This window comes from Typopeltis vanoorti, chromosome 12 (assembly GCF_054136105.1).
Source record: "Typopeltis vanoorti isolate ZY-2024b chromosome 12, IOZ_Tvanoo_1.0, whole genome shotgun sequence".
Classification (NCBI taxonomy): Eukaryota; Metazoa; Arthropoda; class Arachnida; order Uropygi; family Thelyphonidae; genus Typopeltis; species Typopeltis vanoorti.
Window position 1 is genome coordinate 60,301,878 of NC_143560.1, and position 24,333 is coordinate 60,326,210.

The 24,333-nt window shown below is 35.3% G+C and overlaps 1 protein-coding gene across 1 annotated transcript in view; it reads right to left on the reverse strand.

The window, feature by feature from the left end:
• Positions 1-24,333, reverse strand: part of LOC150100826 (peripheral plasma membrane protein CASK-like) — a 710,225-nt gene that overhangs the window by 54,934 nt on the left and 630,958 nt on the right. The window contains exon 19 of the mRNA XM_090401913.1: positions 3,376-3,456. Coding sequence (XP_090258039.1) covers positions 3,376-3,456 — 81 coding nt within the window. The remainder of the gene's footprint in view (positions 1-3,375; positions 3,457-24,333) is intronic.

Here is a 24,333-nt window from a genome sequence, read left to right on the forward strand (position 1 = left end):
ACCCACACTTGGTTCCTGACCCTTATTGTTTAGCTGAAATCTGTAAGTCTATTTGGGTCTTCCAATACTTGGTTGAGTGGTTAGTGTTTTCACTCACCAATTAACAGTCTGAGTTGAAACCTAGCCTCAGTCAAGGAGGTCCTTCAGTAGGGGACGAATTTCATCATCCAGTGTGAGACCACCATCCCACTTATTGGAGGCCTGAAGTAGCTTGAAAAAATTCCATGTTTCATAATTTAAATTTATTATGAAAAAATAAATTTAAAAAATGCAAAAACTAATATAAAATAAATAAAAACAGAAAAACATCCTTAGCCCACTCATAGTACTAATGAAATATAGGTTTAATAAAACCTTTTGTGGGAGGCGGTCACCAAAAAACAGTGCAAAAAAAATACATTCTCCCCTCTACCACCATTTTTCTTAAATACCACATGTCAGAGATAAACTAAGTTCCATAGCAAGATATAAAAAGCAAGAGGGGGGATGGGAGTGCAGAATTTACAATGCTCATTTACAATGAAAAGCTTGTTTAAATACCTCTGTAATTTACTATTGAGGTTTTCATAATAGTTAAAAAGCCTGCAACTTCACCTCTAGGATTATCTTCATGGCTTAGAGTTAACTGATTTCCTGCACTACATTTTTATAAGCTGCCACATCATTATTATTATTTTTTTTTTTATGTTGCTCCTACCCACAAAAAGTTATTTGTAAACCTATAGTACATTTTGTACCATGGATGGATAAGGATTTATTTTTCCATTTTTATATTTTTTCATAATCCAGAACCTGTGCTCTAGAGACCAAGCATGGAAAATTTTCAAGCTACTTCAAGCTTCCCATAAGTTGGGCAAGAGTTTCACACCAGGCAATGAAATTCATCTGACACAATCACAAATGCCCATACTCACAGCAGGAATCAAACTCTTAATTAAAAAATGGGAATGTAAAAACAAAACAAATCAGATCATGTAAATCAATGGAAAGGAAAGAATGCTGAAAATTATTTGCAGAATTGTGTAATTGTTTGAAAACTGGAAAAGTTTTTAGTGTATCAGGCTCTCCAACCAACAAGGGTTGTGAGTTCAAATCCCACTGTGAGTTTAGATGTGACTGTCTTTAGGTGGGAGATGAATTTCATCACCCAGTATGAGACCACCTCCCTGCTTATTCGAGATCTGAAGTGGCTTGAAAAATTTCCAAGTTTGGTCTCCAGAGCAGGATTTCTAGACTATGTAAAAAAAAAAACCTTAGCTCACTCATACTACAAGTTTATAGAAGTCTTTTGTGGATGAACACAAAAAAGTATCCCTCACTATGCTCAGATTTAGTTTATTTAGTTTACATTAACAAAAAGGACTTCAGGGGATTTATACCACCTATATGCTCTTGCATATACTTCTACAGTTAGAAGTATATGCAAGAACACTGTACAGAAAATCATACCTTCATTTTTCATTGAAAGATTGCTGAATGGACTAGCAGACAATGAATTCAATCACCCTCTAATGCGCTAAGATGGAAAAAAAATCTGTCATCCAAAAGAAACTGCTTCAAAAGTGAAAGCTACTTGGCAAATCTCCATATACGTTTATAGCACAATTCCAATTTAAATAAATCTGGATGTAAAAAGAACTGCCAAAAATATGGGACACTGCCATCCACCACCAAAATCAAGAAAAAAACTGATCACCCTAGACTGACCTAGAGGAAATAGTTAGAATATTTGAATACATCTTAGAATTTCTTGTTCTTATTACATTGTGCTCTGTTGTCATTAACCTTTGAAAACACCTCAGTTACTGTATGCAAAATAATGGATTAAAATATTTACCTGAGTAATGATTTATATTTTTGTAAGGCTCGATACAATCCCTTTGCTAATATCTAGATTACTGTGTTTAGATTTAGTTGTCTATGTTTAATGGAGATGAAATGTGTTTTAAGTATTTATCTTTCTCTGGAAGTGAAACCACCCCCCCCCCCTCGTTTTTTCCCAAATCAATATCCCCACAGTTGAATGGTGTCAAAAAAATTATTCACCATGTACTCACTAAGCTAATTTGTCCATGTATGACATCTACAGATAGCCTTGAATATGCTGCCTCCTAGATGAACTTCTACTTCTGTTAGCTGCATCTTTCAACAATATTCCTTCCACAGGACCCCTCTCTATCCTCACCGATAATATAATATCACTTCCATTCTATCCCTATATCTATATCCTCCTGTGCCTATCATCTCACTAATTCATATAATTTTTGGCCAAGTAGAACTTTTTGCCTTTGTTTTTGATACATCTGGCATTAGTAAATGAATTTTTTTTTTTTTAATTTTTATTTTTATCATAACCTTTCAAAAAGATTTCTTTAAAAATGTGTCTAGTTATGAGTCTTAGATCGATCACTATAATATTAGTGCACAGATTACTAAGCACTAATGCCAAAAATGAAAACATATATTATCTGTACAAAGTCACCAAAGGACAATGATATTTTTAAATCCAAGCGAAACTAACAAGGGTAAGTAGCATTGTGATATTTTGGGGGAAAAAAAAGAAAAAGAAAAAAAAAAAAACACTACAAAGCAAAATACCTAAATTGAAATCATCAGACCCTGGTGTGATGATTAGTCCTTATATCATGTTAATGCTAGAGCACATACTACTAACTATACTCTCTGTGGAATTTTCAAGTTTGGCTGACTACTACTACTCGAATGCAATATAAATCTGAACTTGTTTTCTATAAAATCATGAAAACTAATAAATCAACTTTTATATGTGGAGTAGTAGGCAGGGTACAAGAGGTTCACTCCAAAAAAGTACAATAAGAATGTTGAGGTCTTTTTTTTCTTTTTTTTTTTCCCTTCTCAAGGCGAGGAGTGGATGGATAGATCATTGGCAAATGAGCATTTAAAAAAAAAAAGGGTATGACAAATTTCATGCGAATGGGTTCTTACGATGAGTCTTAGGAGTTTGTGGAGGTTCCTAAATAATAATAAAATTTCATATCTGAATAGAATTTAGACAGCAAAAATATTCAAGTCATCTCAATTATCAAAATTGAAAAAGCTTGACAAAGTTCCTAAATACTTTTAATAAAGTATGCCCACCCAGATTGTCATTATAATCAGTGCCGGGATGAATAACAAGGGAAAGAAAGAAAGAAAGAAGCCATAATATGCTTTGTTTTTTGTTGCAAAAAAGTATGTAGCACTTTATGTAAAAGGTGAATTAAAATGAAATATAATAATGATTTGCTAGTCTTTAAAAAGATGAATATATTACAAGCAGAATAAATTTTTACATATGAACCATACAAATAAATCAAAACACAATACTATTAATAGAATTAGTGAAATTTTACTTACGGGGAATAGGATAGGCATATTTATCAGGGTGATTACTAATAAGACTATTTTTGATATGTCTTCTGCCAACCCCATGTGCACCTATAAAAAAAAAATCACAAAATGAAATATTAACACACACACACACACACACAGAGAGAGAGAGAGAAATTAAGCTGGAAGAAGATAAATTTCATCACCACCTTGCCTGAAGCAGGTTAACTGTTCCATATCTAGTATAAGGTTCATGGGTCATCTAATGTTTAGCTAGCCACCCATGGCATTATGATAGGCTTTTACAATTTCTTGTAGGAGGTATTCACATTTAAGTATTGTTCATTATGTGAAATTTGCTTTTTTTAAATTTATTTCTTCTCATAATGCACCCCCCCACACACACACCATATGAAAGATTATACACCTATTTTACATATTTGTATCATGGGCTGGTTTACATAATCTGGAAACCTGCCGAGACCAAACATGGAAATTTTTGGTGGTCTCACATAAGGTGACAAAAAATTATATTACCTGAAGATTTTCACAAACAGCCATGTTATTATGGACTTTGAACCCAGAGCCTGATGATGTGCTAATCTCCTCCCACTCATCCAGCCAAAGTGCCATATCATACTCATACATTTTAAAACAAGGTCACCAAGGGATCAATTATATAAGATGGAGGAGATTGCAGTCTCTACATAAACTTAAGGAATCAATACAGCCAAATAGGAATTCTGATCCAATGCTTAATTGTCAGTACCCTTGACCATTTTGTTTAATTGGAGTCTTGGGTCTGGGTTAGTCCCGAGGGGGTGGAAAGAGGGGAAAATAGTTCCACTGCATAAAGGTGGTTCCAAGACTGCTGTTGTAAATTACTGACCGATTAGCATATCAGGAATCATTGTCAAGGTCTTAGAGAAATTAGTCAAGAAAAGAATACAGGATTGGATAGATGAAAATGGGATATTGTATGGGGGGACAACATGGTTTTGTGAAGGGTAGATCATGCCTCAGTAACTTGCTCACGTTTTATAACACAGTGACGGCTGAACTGGATAGGGGTGATGGGTTTACAGCAATACTACTGGACCTTGCTAAGGCTTTTGATAGGATACCACATAGAACCCTAATCAGTAAACTGGAGCAGATGGGGATAGATATAGGATTGGTGAGATGGATAGGAGGGTGGTTGAAGGAGAGATACCAGAGAGTGGTTTATTCAGGAGTGGAGTCTAAAAGACGGCTTGTGACTAGTGGAGTGCCACAGGGCTCTGTTCTTGGACCACTGCTTTTCAATTTGTTCATCAATGATATAGGAAAGGATTTGAGAGGAAGTGTTCACTTGTTTACTGATGATGCAAAGTTGGGTAGAGCAATTATGAGAGCACAGGATGTCAAAATTTTACAGACGATTTGGATAGTTTGGAGGACTGGGCTAGGAAAAATGGATGTCAGTTTAATGTGGCAAAGTGTAAGGTTATGCATTTTGGGGTGAAAAGAATAGCAGCAGTATATTGCATTGGAGGAACCGTACTCCAGGAGATTGATGAGGCCAGGGATTTGGGAGTGTTGGTGGATAGGGAATTGAAGTTTAGGGGGCATATTGCAAAAGTGACTAAAACAGCTCACCAAATCACTTGGCTTCTGAAAAATACTTTAACATGCAGAGACAAACAAGTTGTTGTTCCTCTGTATCGAGCCTTGATAAGACCCCCATCTGGACTACTGTGCCCAGTTATGGGAACCAGGGTTTCTTCGTGATGGGGAGGAAGTGGAGAAGATCCAGAGACGAGTGACCAGGTCTGTGGAATGAACCTTATGAGAATAGGTTGAAGATTTGTGGTTTGAAGAAATTGGTCGATAGGCGAAGAAGGGGTGATATGATTGAGATATTCAAATTACTGAAGGGTTTCTATAAGATTGATCCAGAAGATATTTTTGAAAATATGACTGGTGGTGGGAGGACTAGGGGCCATGAATGGAAGCTGGGCAAGAGCATGGTTGGCAAGGGTGTTAGAGCTAGGTTTTTTACTTGGAGAGTAGTGAATGAGTGGAATAAGCTTCCAGAGTCTGTTGTGGGTGCTACGACCGTGAATGAGTTCAAGGCAAGGTATGATAGATACTGTGTGAATGTCGAATAGTTGTTCTTGACATGATGTTAGGGCCTCCCTCGATGAGTCTGTCGACTCCTTGGAGTTGCCCGGAACAACAACAACAACAACAATAATAATAATAATAATTATCTACTTGCACTGTTCTGAATTATTAGGTATCCATTTTGATAATGAGTACAACAGGATGTACTTACAATTTGAAACTTCACTGACAAAACTGTTTCCTATATTGAGTTAAACTGCAAACAAACAAACAAAAAAAAAAAAAGGTACATCATATCATCAAAAAACCTGCTGATTGCCAGGTATAAACATTCCAACTGATATCATAATGGTACTAAAGTGAAGTGAAAAGTCACCTTTTCAGAAATTGGACTTATTTGTGACTGGTCCCAAAGAACTATGATCAGTAGATAGTGCAGCATACAGAGAAAGTTTACCTTGTTGGGGGATATAAACAAAGTAGAATAAGAAATGAATCCTAGAAAAGAAATGTTTTGAAAAAATTTGGATAAAAAGAATAAAGATAATAACAATAATAGCAAGTACCTGTTGGATTTCTGTTCAGGATGTGGACAATTCATATTATGAATAAACATCTATGTTATATTATTGCATAACACTTCCTAGGAGTTCCAGGAGCTTATATAATAAAACTCACTGCCGACATTAGTTAATTCTCTGTCTATACACTATGACACCTATTATTCACTAACAGAATTTTTGTCTGTTAACTGCTTGTCATCTCTGACCAATTTACCTGTATACAGGATGAAAACTTAAGGTTCAGGGGAAAAAAAAAAAAAAAAAAAAAAAAAACTTGCCCACTTTCAATTTTACCAGCTGGCAAGCAGCAGAAGACTGGCAAAAATAGAATTTTTTTTATATTATTTTCTTGGAAATTCCATGTTACTCCTCTTAAGTGATATCAATACTTATGGCTTATTTTGTCTATTTTCAAAAGGAGTAGCCCTTATATTAAATCATCATCATCAAATTCCTGCCATGTACCCTCAAGGGGTGTACAGGATATGATAGTACTACATGAAAAAAATTACATCATTATTAATTTCCTATCTACAATTTTCCTCCAAATCAGTCTGTTACTTGTCAAGACTCCAACATAATCAGATCTTATATTTCAATCGTCTAAGGCACTTTGTACCGTATCAATCCACCTATATCTTGGTCTTCCTCTGGGTCGTTTTCCTGCCATCCTGGCAGAGAACACTTGTTTTGCTAATCTTTCCTCTTCCATTCTATTTAAGTGACCATACCACCTGAGATTAGCTCTGCTAACGCATTCCTGGATGCTGACAATGTCAAGTTCTTTCCTAATATCCTCGTTTTTAATATGATATTGCCATTGATGCCATCTGTTCATGCCTATAATCTTTCTCAGAACTCTCATATCTGTGGTCTCCAGTCTTTGGTTAAGTGTTTTACTTCTGACCCAGCTCTCAGATCCATAAGTTAAAACTGGTTTGAACACTGTCTTGTACACAGCTAATTCAGTGTTCCGACTGATTTCTCTCTTATTCCATATGAATTTATTCAATTGACTTCCCACCATACCAGCTTTGCTGATTCTGTTGTCTATTTCTATATTTAATTTACCATCTTCACTAAAAATCGTGCCTAAAAATAGGTGAAATGTTTTACTTGTTCCACAGGTTCTCCATTCACAACACAGTTGACATTTTCAATGATTCTGCCTATTTTCATTGTCTTTGTCTTTCTCCAAATTTTCCCAAAATAGTTTTGTATGTCTCACAATCATTTCCTACTCTGCTATTTAGATCCCCAACAAGGACCAACTTTTCATTTTTCATTGTGTCAGTTGCTTTTTCTAAAGCCTCAAAAAATTCCTCCACTTCTACCTTAGTAGAACCTTCTGTGGTACCATAGGCACAAATAAGTCTCATTGTCCAGTTCTCCACATTACTCTACTTGAGACTGACTGCCATTCAAGAAGATTAGCCTCGTATTTTGTGTTGAATACTATGGCTACTCCTTCTTTTCCTTGATTGTCATTGCCTGAATATAACATTTTGTATTTATTGCTCAGAAAGATCTCACCAGTTTTGGTCTTTTTTGTTTCAGTCACCTCTATTATGTCGATCTGGTACTTATCTAATTCCTCAGCTAGCTCCATTTCTATGCCATTCAGGCTTCTTACGTTGATAGTACCGATCTTTAACTCTGGTGATGTTGAGTTGGGGTTTATTTTCAGATTTGTTCCAGTAGCTGACTTTTCGCTGTTCGCCCTGGTTCCCTGGTGAAAACAACGGGGGCCTTGTTTAACCGGGCGACGCCCCAGCCGGCATGAAATTTTGTCATGTTGTACCATCATTTTATATTTTGGTTTAACCAATAAGAATACAATTTGGTCGGCTAAATCCCAAATTGCCAGCCCATCCTCGTCCGTTCAGTATCCAAGTAGATACCCAACAGGGTGCACCACGAGAAGGTGAGGATTGGACATTAGGTCAGAAGCCCTGGTCGGTTCTCCGCATTCCTTTAAAGGCTATGTGGAGGTCTCCTCTCAGTTATACAGCTTTGACCCTTAAGCACCCCTGTATTAAATCATTGGCTGTTTAATACAATTAAATTAAAACACTGATGATATGTATTTTAAAAACATAAATTGAAAGAAAAATAATATAAGAGGAATAATTTTGACTTTTATAGAATTTATATTAAAAAAAAGCTGGCTAAAAATGGAAGAATACATACAGTGATTACATAATGGACTTGTATCAAGGATGAACTACTAAATTTAAAAATGAAAGATAAAAAATGGGAGTTACGGGATATGAGCTGTTTCAACCTAACAACATAAGTCGTCTTCAGAGCTCAAGGGCAAATGGAGTCTATGTTATGTCGGCTTTAATGTTTGTATTGGATTTTCTGTGTTGCTTTCTGTTGGTGGGAATCTTGGCTAATTTGTATTTTGTGGAGTTTTCAACTCTGAGATCACATAGGGATGGTGAATGTTTATAATATGTGTATGTATTCTTCTGTTTTTAGTTTGCATATCTTTAATATCAACATTTAGTTTTCATATACTTTTATCTCTCTTTTATCCCATGTTGAAAAAAAAAAGTTCTAATGTATTTTTATCCAAATGATAATCCTAAATGGTTTTTATAGCTCATTACTCACAGTTCATTTCTAATGTTTTTTTTTTATTAGTTATTTTTCTGATGGCATTTCATAAAAAAGTTAAACTTGAGGATTCTGTAAAGGTATGTCAAAAATCATTCCTCATATTATTTTTCTTTCAATTTATGTTTTTAAAATGCATATCAATGTCTTAATTGAATTGGAGGAAAAAAAAAAAAGCCAATGATTTAATACAAGGGATACTCCATTTGAAAATAGGCAAAATAAGCCATATATCCATATTTTTCATTTAATGAAAAAATAACTTCTGAACAAAATATTTTTCTAACTTCAATAAAACACGGAAGAATATACGTAACGTAAGGGACCATTCCAGTAACAAAAATTGATATAACAAATTATATTTTCCAAAAAATCAATGATGATTTTATTGTTGTTCTTATTCTATTACTTATTAAATTCTCGTTCTTGGAATAATTCTTGTCCAGGAATTGATCTCCAAACAATGACACAGCACTACTTGATGGAATTCCTATTGATTTACTGGGATATGCCAAAAAAAAAAAGCATACGTGTGTGTGTGTACGTGTGTAAGCTAACGTGTGTAAGAATACGTGTGTAAGCTAACTCATGTTCAACTGCAAAACTCAAGACTATTCCAAATGAAGGGTACAATGTTCCATTGTTCTTCCAGCTGCACTGTAGAATACATCAAGTGCCTCAGTAATTCAGCTGGAAGAACACTGCAAACTGGAAGAATTTACATGCATGTATATATAAGTGAAGATAAGCAATATTATATTAAGGCACTTGTCAATCTTCACATGTCAAGACAGACACACACACACACAGAAAATTTGGAAAAAAGTGCGATCACAATTCAGTTTTAATCAGGATAAACATGAGTATCAACAGCAAAAAAAAAAAAAAAAAACTGAAAGTTTCAGAAAATGAATCACAGTTACAAACATCATGGTTGACTGAAAAAGGTAATCTTGGTAAAATGCAAATCACATCAAACGTTCCTGACAAGTAAGTTAGCAGGGCCGTAGAGAATACAGAGAAAAGTGTAAGGAAGCTCAGCTAAGCTCTGGTGAAATGTAGCTAAATAAAAGTCATGGAAAGACTGAAGAATAGAGAAGATAATTATCATAAACATGGAAAAATGTTCTAAAGCCTATTGAAAAACCCTTCTCATTATATAAATGAAACAAACAGTAGTCTAAAAGAAATCAGAAATGATAATGACATAAAAAATAAGGATATTCAAGAATGAATGTAGGAGTGCTTAAGGGTCAAAGCTGTATAACTGAGAGGAGACTTCCACATAGCCTTTAAAGGAATGAGAAGAACCGACCAGAGCTTCTTACCTAGTGTCCAATCCTCACCTTCTCGTGGTGCACCCTGTTGGGTATCTACTTGGATACTGAACGAACGAGAATGGGGTGGCAATTCGGGATTTAGCTGACCAAATTGTATTCTTATTGGTTAAACCAAAATAAAAAATGATGGTACAACATGACAAAATTTCATGCCGGCTGGGGCATTGCCCGGTTAAACAAGGCCCCGTTGTTTTCGCCAGGGAACCAGGGCGAACAGCGAAAATTCAGCAACTGGAACAAATCTGAAAACAAACCCCAACTCAACATCACCAGAGTTAAAGATTGGTACTATCAACACAAGAAGCCTGAATGGCAAAGAAATGGAGATCGACATAATAGGGGTGACTGAAACAAAAAAGACAAAAACTTGCGAGATCTTTCTGAGCAATAAATACAAAATGTTATATTCAGGCAATGACAATCAAGGAAAAGAAGGAGCAGCCATAGTATTCAACACTAAATACGAGGCTAATCTTCTTGAATGGCAGTCAGTCTCAAGTAGAGTAATGTGGGCAAATATGAGAATGGGGAATTGGACAATGAGACTAATTTGTACCTATGGTCCCACAGAAGTTTCTACTAAGGTAGAAATGGAGGAATTTTTTGAGGCTTTAGAAAGAAGCAACTGACACAATGAAAAAGGAAAAGTTGGTCCTCGTTGGGGATCTAAATAGCAGAGTAGGAAATGATTGTGAGACATACAAAAATATTTTGGGAAAATTTGGAGAAAAGGGCAAAGCTAAAAATAATAGCAAATATCTGTTGGGTTTCTGCTCAGGACATGGACTGGTTATTACTAACACCATGTTCCAACATAAAAATGTGCACAAATTCACATGGAGAGAAGAGGCAAGGAATAAGAAAAATCTCATTGACTATGTTATTTTTGATAGTGATGTTTTCTCCCTGGTGCAGGACACCAGAGTGTACAGAGGATTTGAAATTGGAAGTAATCACTATTTAGTCTTGAGCAGGATAAAATTGAATTTCATATTGAAAAGAATAACATGTAAGAAAGTTTTAAAGCAAATAAAAGTTGAGCAGCTATCAGATGTGAACTGTAGACAAAGATTATTGAAAAAAATGAAAGAGTTTGAGAACAGGAATCAAACCTTGGAGATTCAGTGGCAAACTCTGAAGAAAACATTGATTCTGCCAGACAGGCATGTGGTGAGGTTGTCTGCAAGGATAAAAAAATCAGAACTCCCTGGTGGACACAGGAAGCTAAAGAGGCAGTGAAGGAAAAGAAGAAAGCATATCAAAAGTTCCTGGCAAATAAGTCAGCTTTTACTCTTACAGAATACAGAGACAAATGTAAGAAAGCTAAACAGTGTGTAAAACTAGCTAAACAAAAGTCATGGGAGGCCTTCGGCAAGAATATAGAAAATAAATATCAAGAAGGTGGCAAAATATTCTGGAGGTTGTTGAAGAAGCTTAGGAAGGGAGGAAAGAGTCCTGTAAAAGGAGTTAGAGATGATAAAAGGTGACATGAAAACAGAACAAGATATCCTTGAAGTATGAAGTAATTACTTTGAAAAACTGCTAAATGAAACAAGCAGTGATGACAGCAGAGTGGTAAAAAACACTGACCAGGCATGCAGTCAGGAATACATATCCATACTTAAAGTAGAAAAACCATCAAAGGCTTGAAATGTGGAAAAGCAGCAGGAGTAGATGATATTTGACCAGAAATGCTGAAGTATAGTGGTATAAGAGTCTTACAGGGGCTGCACTGCATAGTTCAGAAAGCTTGGACAGAGGGACGAATTCCTGATGATTGGAGTAGAGCTCTCATAGTACCCATATATAAAAAGAGAAATAAAACTGAATGTGAAAATTACAGAGGTATTTCCCTACTGAGTGTTCCTGGCAAGATCTATGCAAGTATACTTGAGAAACGGTTGAGAAGAATTGTGGAAAAAAAGCTTGGTGAAGAACAAGCTGGATTCAGGCCAAATAGAGGCTGTCAGGATCACATCTTCACTTTACGACAAATAGTCGATAAAGCATGGGAATATAACAAAGATCTGTATTTAAGCACCTTGTCCTATGCGATTTGGAAAAGGCATATGACAAGGTGCCAAGAGAGAAGCTATTCAATACGCTACAGTTATATGGTGTCAATGGGGCATTATATCAAGCAATACTTAGTCTTTATTTGAGTTGTAAGTCAGCAGTTAGAATTGAAGGAAGTACAGGAAGATGGTTTAATGTTAAATCTTGTGTGAGACAAGGATGTACATTATCCCCTCTGTTATTCATTATCTATATGGATCACATTATGAAGGAAAGTGGTATTAAACATGATATCAAAATTGGAGATGTTAATGTCAGCTTTTGCTTTATGTGGATGATGTTATACTTGTAAATAAATTCGCTACAAGTCTGCAAGATTCTCTGACTAAATTGAATAGCTGTTGTAATAGATATGGTATAAAGGTCAGCAATAAAAAGACAAAGACAATGAAAATAAGCAGAATCATTGAAAATGTCAACTGTGTTGTGAATGGAGAACCTGTGGAACAAGTAAAACATTTCAGTTACTTAGCTACGATTTTTAGTGAAGATGGTAAATTAAATATAGAAATAGACAACAGAATCAGCAAAGCTGATATGGTGGGAAGTCAATTGAATAAATTCATATGGAATAAGAGAGAAATTAGTCGAAACACTAAATTAGCTGCATACAAGACAGTGTTCAAACCAGTCTTAATTTATGGATCTGAGAGGTGGGTCAGAAGTAAAACACTTGACCAAAGACTAGAGACCGAGATATGAGAGTCCCGAGAAAGATTAGAGGTGTGAACAGATGGCATCAATGGCAATATCATATTAAAAACTAGGATATTAGGAAAGAACTTAACATTGTCAGCATCCAGGAATGCGTTAGCAGAGCTAATCTCAGGTGGTATGGTCACTTAAACAGAATGGGCGAGGAAAGATTAGCAAAACAAGTGTTCTCTGCCAGGTTGGCAGCAAAACGACCCAGAGGAAGACCAAGATATAGGTGGATTGATATGGTACAAAGCGCCTTAGACGATAGAAATATAAGATCTGGTAATGTTGGAGTCTTGACAAATAACAGATTGATTTGGAGGAAAATTGTAGATAGGAAGTTAGTAATGATGTAGTTTTTTTTTCATGTAGTACTATCATATCCGGTATACCCCTTGAGGGTACATGGCAGGAATTTGATGATGACGATGATGAAGAAGAAGAATGAATGTAGTGATTTAGTGATAGATGAACTTCAACATCCAATGTGAGACCAGCAACCCTGTGTTGAAGGAGGTCTGAGGTAGCCTGGAAAAGTAATATGTTTGTATCTCAAGTAGAGTTTCTGGGTTATGTAATTCTTAGCACATCTATTCTTGGTAAAAATACTAATGTACTATAAACTAACAACATATTGTAGATGATATTTATATAATAAATTACTTTGAAAAACTGTTAAATGAGAAGCAGTGATACAAATTATTTGCAAATTACAATCAGGAGTACACACTTCAATAATTGACATTCAATCAGGAATGCTCAAATATGGAGGTATAAAATGTTGGAAGTTTATTTTCCACTTGGTTAGACTATAATAAATTTAGTTTAATCCTTTACCCAAGTATAGGCAAACAAAGTTTGCACCTGAAGTAGTTCAGGACTGATGCAACTCGTATCAAAGGTGGACCAAGCTCTCATCACTCCTTATCTCAGTATCTCCCATAATGCAAAGCACATCTCCTTGAGGACATGTATAAAGCTATGCATTAAGGGAAGGGCCACTATCCAGACTGGAGACAAGGAGTGATGAGAGCTTGGTCCACCTTTGCTACGAGTTGCCTCAGTCCTGAATTACTTCAGGTGCAACCTTTGTTTGCCTACACCTGAGTAAAGGATTAAACTAAATTTATTATAGTCCAAGTGGAAAATAAACTTCCAACATCTTTATCTCAATCCAGAGTAAATTAATAATCAGGTAGTACACCTTTTGGCAACTCGTATAAGCAAATATGACCTCTCCATTGCTTCTGCCTTAATATCACCACTTCTGGGTCTGCCTCCCACTAACGAGACCTCAATAAAGTTCGAAACCGGTCTTCGTAGTGGCCCTTCCCTTAATGCATAGCTTAATACATGTTCACAAGGAGATGAGCTTTGCATTATGGGAGATAATGAGACAAGGATTGATGAGAGCTTGGTCCACCTTTGCTACGAGTTGCCTCAGTTCTGAACTACTTCAGGCGCAAACTTTGTTTGCCTACACTTGGGTAAAGGATTAAACTAAATTTATTATGGAGGTATAAAATGTTTGCAGTAGTTACACTGTATATTCAGAAGTCCTGGTCTTAAGCTAGAATTTTTGAGCTTAGTGTTCCCACCTTTAAAAATTGGATGCAAAAATTAACATGAATTCTACTTCTCAGTGTTTTTAGTTAAGATTCATTATTAACAACTAAACATACACACATAACCACGGTAATAAGATTTTTTAATAAATAAATATTTCGTCCTAAGTATCATAGGACATCTTCAGTACAGTTAATTCAAACAATACTAGGGATTAACAGTTAGGGCACATGCTTACAATGGAATCTCTCTCTATGTGTGCAGTAGCATGTCATAGAAATAAATTAAAATATATCTGAAAAAAAAAAAAAATATACAGATTTATTATTACTATTATATATGGATACCTCCACGAAGTCAGGCGACTCATCATGGTCGCCTGACTAGATAACCTCTTCTTAAACTTATTCACTGACAATGCACTCACAGCCACCTCTGGCAATCTATTTCACCCCATTCAAAACCCTCCAAGTAAAAATTCTAATCCAAACACTCTTGCTAACCAAACTATTACGCAATTTCCAGGAGTAACATCCTTGTTCACTCCCTTCCTGCACTTACTAAAAAAAATTCAATGTGAATTTCATAAAACCATTTTAAAAACTTATGTTTCTATCATGTTTCTTCTTCTATTTTTTTTTTTTTTTTGCCCATCACCTAGTTTTTGAAGGGATTGAACAATAGTGGAATGATGAGGCATTTAGAATAAGCATGAATCAAATTTTAAAAGAGGTGCTGAGGAAAATGTGGAACCTTCAAGTGTCTCAAAAAGAAATAACACCAAATTGGTCAATTTTAAAACAAGAAAATTAAATGCGATTGTATCTAGATTTTCTACCGAAGTTGGAATCTCTCGAACAATTGCCAAGAGTTATTTTCAATTTTAAAGTAGAATTATGTACTACCAAAGGTCAGGTCAGATATCTTAATTAATTTTGGACATCTATGAACATAAAAAAGAAGCGCAAATATAAAAAATTAAAGAATTAACAGAATGGATCTACATTTTATTCTTGCTTTAGATGAATTGACCAGTATTAGAAATAAAAGTTTTCAATACTGTCATTCATTCAGATGATGTAGAATGTTTTAATTTAGTATTAAATCATATACCTCGAAGATGTTTGTTAAATGATACTCAAAAGATTGTAAACTAAGAATAAATTAAAAAAAAAACACTGTGGATATAACAAGAGATTAGAATGATGCTGATGAATAAATTTGAAATTGAAATCTCAATTGAAAATTTACTGTACCCTAATCATGCCAATTTGTCAAGTAGCCGTTGATGCATTTCATAAACATAAAAATAGAATAGATGAAAATTCATGTGTCCAATCTGAAAATGATTAGGCACTGCAAATAATTAATATAACTGAAAGATTCTTAGAACTAAAAAAGTATTATAAAGTATTTACTAAAATAAAAAGCCAAAAGGCTTCATTTCGGTGATGCAAAATTATATAAATTAATCATCATCATCAAATTCCTGCCATGTACCCTCAAGGGGTGTACAGGATATGATAGTACTACATGAAAAAAAATTACATCATTACTAACTTCCTATCTATAATTTTCCTCCAAATCAGTCTGTTACTTGTCAAGACTCCAACATTATCAGATCTTATATTTCTATCGTCTAAGGCACTTTGTACCATATCAATCCACCTATATCTTGGTCTTCCTCTGGGTCGTTTTGCTGCCAACCTCTTTCCTCGCCCATTCTGTTTAAGTGACTATACCACCTGAGATTAGCTCTGCTAACGCATTCCTGGATGCTGACAATGTCAAGTTCTTTCCTAATATTCTCATTTTTAATATGATATTGCCATTGATGCCATCTGTTCACGCCTCTAATCTTTCTCAGGACTCTCATATCTGTGGTCTCTAGTCTTTGGTCAAGTGTTTTACTTCTGACCCAGCTCTCAGATCCATAAGTTAAAACTGGTTTGAACACTGTCTTGTATACAGCTAATTTAGTGTTCCAACTAATTTCTCTCTTATTCCATATAGATTTATTCAATTGACTTCCCACCGTACCAGCTTTGCTGATTCTGTTGTCTATTTCTATATTTAATTTACCATCTTCAGTAAAAATCGTGCCTAAGTAGCTGAAATGTTTTACTTGTTCCACAGGTTCTCCATTCACAACACAGTTGACATTTTCAATGATTCTGCCTATTTTCATTGTCTTTGTCTTTTTATTGCTGACCTTCATACCATATCTATTACAACAGTTATTCAATTTAGTCAGAGAATCTTGCAGACTTGTAGCGGATTTATTTAGAAGTATAACATCATCCGCATAAAGCAAAGAGCTGACATTAACATCTCCAATTTTGATATCATGTTTAATATCATTATATAATTTAAGTAGATATTAAATCCACATCATTTCAAAGCCGAATGCAGAAACTATAAAAGTTTTGTATGTAAACTGACCAGAGCTTGCGGGAATACACCACTGTCATATGATGAGTTGCCCTAGCCGAACCTTATAGGAAGTGAAAATGCTCAAAGCGCACATATATTCACCTTCTATTGGTTCATTTTGATAAGGTTTCACTAGTCTGACAGCTGTTTCAAACTCATTGGTTTTTGTTAGAGACTAGGTAGAAACCTAAGAGAGCAAAAACTCTCAGTGCTAAGGAACTTGAAGCATCGGAGAGGTGTATTTTCCTTAAGCGAACTCTCGGTCAGCAATATTTACAAAAATAAAGAGCCAAAAGGCTTCATTTCAGCGATACAAAATGAGTTTGAAACAGCTGTCAGACTAGCGAAACCATATAAAAATGAACCAATAGAAGGTGAATATACGGGCGCGTTGAGCGTTCGTCACTTCCCATAAGGTTAGGCTAGGGCAAATCATAATATGGTGGCAGTATATTTCCACAAGTTCTCTCGTTAATTTTCACATGAAACTTTCATAGTTTTCATAGTGTCTGTATTCGGCTTAAAATGATGTTGGATTTAATATTCACTTAATTAATTTTGCATCGCCGAAATGAAGCCTACTGGCTCTTTATTTTAGTAAATACTTTATGCACCAACTGAGAGTTCGCTTACAGAAAATATAACTCTCCGACAGTTCAAGTTCCTTAGCGCTGAGAGTCTTTTGTTCTCTTAGGTTTGAAACAACTGTCAGACTAGTGAAACCTTGTCAAAATGAACCAACAGGAGGCGAATATACAGGAGCTTTGAGCATTTGTCACTTCCTATAAAGTTTGGCTAGGGCAACTTGTAGTATGGCAGCGGTGTATTCCCGCAAGCTCTCTGGGCAATTTTCGCACAAAACTTTTATAGTTTCTGTATTCGACTTTGAAATGATGTTGGTATTAAAAATTTTAACAGATATGAATATGCAGAATAAATGAAATGAAAAACATTGTACAAGTTTAGAAAATGCTTTAGAAGTTCTTAACCCAATAAAAATAGCTGTTAAAGCATTAAGTCAAAAAGATACAACTGACTTAATAGTAAAAGTCATAAATTTTCTAATGAAAAAAAAAAAAAAAAAAAAAAAAAAAAAAAAAAAAAAAACTTGAGATAAATTTAGAATTAACAGAGGAGATACATATTACACATTTTTAATGAGAAGTGGAGAATGCAGTTTCTTGACTGATTTTGAAGATCCTACCAATCCTTTTGAACCCTTCGATATGAAAAATGGTGACATTTTCCCGAGTAGACGTCTATCAGTTGAGTGCAATATTAGTAAGATTGGTATGTTTATTGCTATCTCTGATATTTTCTGTTTTTGTTTTTGGTTGATGTTTCAGTGGTTTCTGGACATAGTTGGGCTTGATGAAGGTCCTGATAAACTAGATGATGAAAAAAGTATTCACATTTAATGGGAATTTGTTTCAGTGCCAGAGCTCCCTACACACCAAAGAGGAACACTTGGATGACCATTCTCTGGCAAACAATGGGCTACACTCAGGCATGAAACACCTTGGCTACCATGGACTCCATACCAGCACCACAGCAAGCTGTGTCCCTGTCCTGAGACAATGAGGAAGGAGACTTATAACAACACTGTTGCTTCTTGCAAGCAGGCTGACTAGCTGGTTAATCATGGACGGGCCATCCAGGACTGCTCATCTTGCCAGAGGTCAAAGTAGTGAGATTACCAACATCCCCTTTTACAGATGTCCATGGGTCACACGGCATAACAAACACAGCAGCAAGGCATTGAATCATAGTGATGGTGGTCTGGAAGACATGACAGTAAAAATTATTCAAGAAAAGTAGAGGAAAGCATGCATGAAGAAAAGCAGAGATGATAAGCATGATCACAATATTAACAAACGATGGAGTAGACAGCCTGACAATTATAGTCCAACACCTTTAATGAGGACTATGGCAAGAATGAAAGAGCCAATACCACCAATGGTAGCCCCCCCCCCCCTCCACCATGAATACCAGTTATTTTTTTACTATCATGTTAACACCCATTGACTTTTTTTCTTACCCAGCTATCATTCAAAACAGATATCAGCAATTTCCAGCATAACTTTGTCTAAGTTTTCTTTATTATGAAAGATCCTCCAGTTGCCATTCTCAAGTATTATGTCCTTTGGCATCACAATGAGATTTGCAACTTTTACTCCTACTTTACACTGTTCAATGTTTCCATTCTTCTTGATTCACAAACTTGCTCAAACAGAATAAAAGAGATAATTCTATCTTGAATAAGTGCCTTCAAACACCCTTTCCTTCCATGCCAAATCCATGTTAACTATGCAAACCTTAGTCTTCCAAGAAGTGTGTCAAGATAGTCTAAGAAAGAATATTCAGCATATAACAGTGACTCAAGACCAAAGCTATAGCTACATATCCAAACAATGCTACAGCTCAAAATAGATTCAAAGAAACACCAATAAATCATCATCATCAAGAATTTGATGATGATGATGATGATAAATAAAAATGCGTTTTTTATTTATCATCATCATCATCAAATTCTTGCCATGTACCAAGGGGCATACAGTTTTTTTTATTTGTCAGAAAATAAAATTTATTGCAAAACAATTTATTGAAAAATACATATACATATATGTATCAACATAAAATCAAAATATCAATTTTTAGTGACTAATTTGTTGTTGCTTTTTCATAATAATATTTTGAAAGGGCTATGTGCATATCATCACTTGCATTTAAGCGATTTCGAGTTTTTGTTTTTATGTGCAAAAGTGATGAAAATCCTATTTCGCAAAGATAGGTGCTAGCAGTATGAAATACTGCCTTCACCAGTTGTGGAAATGGTTCTAACTGAGCACACCAGAATTGTTCTAAATCTAATTTTTCAAATTCCATTTGAAACGTGCACTAGCTCGCATGTCAAGAAGATTGTCTTTTATTAAATTACCATCCTTTATAGAATTAAGATCAAAAAGAAATGGATCCAGTATCCACCTCTGCTCTTTGCTAATATCTCCTGTGGAAAAATATCCATGAAAAGAATCAATTGTTGCAAATGTATTACAATTTCAGGTAAAACTGTGATTTATTTTGTTTTCCAGAACAATTTCATCAAGCAAGGGAAAGTTTGCAAAATTAAAATTTTCAACTCGATGTATGCAAATTTTTAGTTTTTCAATAAAAGCAAATAATTTTTCACTAGATGTTATTATATTCTTACCATACAGCCTTGCATTGATATATTTATTCATTTAGATGAGCGAAAAAATCTGCTAAGTAGGCCAATCGAATTACTGTCTCTTCTTTCAAAGACTTGAACTAAATTACAATTCCGGTTAGTAAGAAACTGAATAATCTTCTCAAGCATTTCAAAAACCCTACTAAGCACACGTCCTTTGGAAAGCCATATTATGTCAGTGCGATAAAGAAGTACACTATGGCTAGCACCGATTTCTTTGCAAAAAGCACGAAAGATACGATGATTAAGTGCCCGCCCTGGAATATAATTTACTATGTTTACTGCTGTAGCTAAATATTTTTTTAAGTTCTCTGGCAAAGTTTTCGATGCAAGTGCATGGCAGTGCAACATGCAATGTGTTATTGTAACTTGTGGTACTTCTTTTTTGATATAGGCAAAAAAAACCGGAATTATTGCCTAACATCGCGGGTGCACCATCAGTACATATTAAGCTAATCAAATCCATTCGGTATTTGATATTTCAAGAAAAAGTTTTTAATGTGATTAAAAACATCGATTCCTTTTGCCGTCAGTTCCAGTTGATCACAAAATAATAATTCTTCCAAAATTTCCTTTATGTATAGCACAAATACTAATAACTCACTGCAATTATCAACGTCAGTTGACTCGTCCAATTGAATACACACTTTCAGAGGGTTGGTTTTAATATCTTGTACTACTTGCAGTAAAATATCCTGATTTCTTGAATGCATGATCGAATCACATCGCTTGATAATGGAACCTGCTGAATTTTCTTATGTGCTTCAGAACCTAATACAATTTTTGCAATTTCTAATGCACATGGTTTCACCAATACTTCAGCTATTGTATGAGGCTTTTTTTTCTTTACGCACAGATATGCCACCTAATAAGAAGCTTCTACCAAAGGCTTCTGAACTACTGCAGAGTCAAATTTTGTAATGGTACTGCTGATATCAAATCGTACCTTCTTAAACTTCAAGATGTTAAGCACATGTCCTGCAGCTTTACCACCATGCTGATTGTTGAAATGTATAACAACTTTGACGGTTTAAGATTGGAGTTTGAAAATATTTTGCAACATAAAATGCATTGTGGTCTTTGAGCACCATCTTTCTCTGTTGCACAAGTAAATCTGTAAGTAAGATAATCGTCTTTCCATTTGCATATTTTAGACATGGCAAGGGTTACTACAAATAATAAATTAATATTTACATATCATTTAACTACGCATTTGGCCATGGTTCCTTAAGAAAATGATAAAATAACGTGTACACAAAAATTAATTTTAGTTCTTACTAAACTTTTCAAAATTTGAGAGAAAAAATGTAATCAATTGTTCTTTACTTACTGATTACTGTCGGTAAAAAAAAAAAAAAAAAAAAAAGCATTCGTTTTTCACTCGATCCACTTTGTTGACGTTTATACACAACAGAATGATGTTTCTAATGACAATGGAGAGTATATGCACATCAAGTAACAGTGCGTTCGGCTTGGGTGCATGTGTAAGCGGCAGTACATTTGGGGATATTTTTTTAATATAGTGGTTTTTAATTTCTTAAAATGTAACAAATAAAAAATATGTATAACTTATATTTAATGGTTCTTGTTGAAATAGAATAATTCTGTATGAGACGAAAGATTATATATCTTAAATATAATTTAGTTTGCATAATTTTTTTTTCCTCTCGTGGAAAAAGCAAACGTGATTTAAATAATTAGTCAATATATGCTGGAATGTTTTCCAGTTTGCATCCCCAGGGGTGCACGCACCCCTGATGTTTTAGCGATTTGCATAGTGCAAGAATTATCAACTGACAAAGCAGTGTACTATAATCAGCAAAACTGTGTATTGGATTTGCAGTCAACTGTAGAAGGTCACTGATAAAAGGAAAACAGTTATAATAAAAACAAAGCGTTGTGGAACCACCAGCATTAGTTGAAAAGTTTGAGGATAGGATCCATCCAATATAGTCATTGAAGTCTGGCCAATATAGTTTAAGCTGCACGAGCAAGGTATGTTGTAAACCCCGGCATAAATTATATTGGCCAGACTTCAAGAAGTTTTGAAATCAGAAAAAAGGAACACATAGGATACGTCAATAATAATAGAGAAGACAAATCGGGGTAAGCCTTTCATTTTGATAGGACTAACCATGTTATAGAATGGGATAAAAGCTTCATGCCCCACTTAGAGGAGGATTTCCGCTCCCGAATGATAAAAGAAGAACAACAGTTCTCATGTAGTATAGTCTCATGCATCCAAATTTATTGAGGTTTGAGGAGTTTTTTTTAAGACTGAAACTGATTCTAAGAATAATCTATAATATTTAAACTTGCTGCGGTGTAGTAAGGAAGCTTTCTTCCAACATATTTTATGGCAGGTGTCCAAGGCATGATCAGCAAGTCCTGAGTGGCTATAACGGTGGAAACGGATATAATTCTTATGTTCAGAAATTCTGATATTAGCAGTCCTGCCTGTTTGGCCATAGTAAGACAGTTTACAACTACAAGGGACCTGATAAACTCCAGGAAGGTCTATAGGAAGTGGCTGGTCCTTGGGAGAGCAGATAAGAGATGCCAATTTTTGATCCTTGGACACCTGCCATAAAATACGTTGGAAGAAAGCTTCCTTACTACACCGCAGCAAGTTTAAATATGAGAAATTATTCTTAGAATCAGTCTCAGCCTTAAAAAACTCCCCAAACATCAATAAAGTTGGATGCATGAGACTACCCCAAATATGGGAGGCCTGCATTCTTAGAACATCAGCCCAAACAGCCAAAATTAATACCCAATTTGGCCAACTAGGTGGCATCCCTTTAGGACTGACTTCAGTTGTTTTCTTCAGCCATTTTTGCTCAGTATTAGTGCCTGCATGCACATTTCATTAATTTTTATGTTCCCTGAAGATGGTAATGTAACATTACCGAAATATTGGAAGTATCAATTAAAGTTATTTAGTTAATATAATAATATACGTTGTTCTTTCCTTAAAATTAACAGTTATGTATCACCATCATATAAGCTTATCTACAAGAATAAGTATAATCCAAGGAGATTCCTTCGCACGCAAGGCTTGTCAATATGGCAAGTTAAAACTGAAGATCGCTAGACAACTGAATCGATTAGCCTTCTAAAACTGCCAGGATAATAATGTGATCCCTAATTGTGTAAAATTGAAGCACCGATTCACTTCTCCTAAAGCTCTCCGCATAAATAGACATACTAGCTTTGCTTTATTACGTGAGCAAATTACTGGTACTCGCTTTCTCTTGGCCAACACTAACGAGGCTATTCATATGCCAGAAGAAGAGCTTACTGCTACGCTAAATGATGATCTTTGGACGATCCTCTCTGACGTATCTAATTATTCAGCAAATAAGGAATTCCAAAAAGTACGTTGTCAGCACATCAAAAAATTCGAAAGTTTGAAAAAGAACTCGGCTAGCAAACCTCAACTGCCTCTCAACACAGTAATAAACCTGTTATCCCTAACCTTGAAGCCTGAAGCTATCAACGCGCTCTCCCTAGGCCACAACTTCGCTATAACACCGAAAAAAATCCCTTCTGAAGAAATAACGATTCAATTAGAACGTAATATCCGCAACCTTCCCAACCATATTGCCTCCAAAACGCAACCTTTCTAAAGAAGAATTCAAAGCGCTACAGGAATTTAAAAATAACAGTAAAATAATAATTATCAAAGCGGATAAGGGAAATGCCACTGTAGTTCAAAACAAACTACACAGGTAAGCTTTCCTCCTTACTATTAGATAGGTCTACTTACCTCCCTATAGAATATGATACTACCAACTCCCAAATCAGAACACTCTATAGGCTCCTTAAGAAGCCTACTTCTTGGCCTGTGGAAATTACTAATAAACTAAAACCTTTTAACTCTAGACCCCCCCCCCCCCGCCAAGAATATATGGACTTCCAAAAATCCATAAACAGAATGTGCCAATACGTCCCATTGTGGATGGCATCAATTCCCCCACATACAAACTAGTCAAACATTTAGCCAAAGTGCTTACACAACATACTGGCAACACACCTTAACAAATTAAAAATTCAGCCCACTTTAAAGCCAGTATAGAAAACCTCTCACTCCAGCACACTGACATAATGGTCAGTTTTGCTGTCTCCTCCTTATTCACCAATGTTCCACTCAAAGATACTTTGCACCTTATCCAATGCAAATTTCCTCAAGATATCTCAGCCCTATTTCAGTTCACCATAAACTCAGGCTATTTCGTTTGGCAAGGAAAATTCTACAAACAAATAGAGGGGACTGCCATGGATTCTCCACTCTCCCCACCTCTGGCCAACTTCTTTATGGAGACCTTCGAAGAAAAAGCCTTAAACTTGG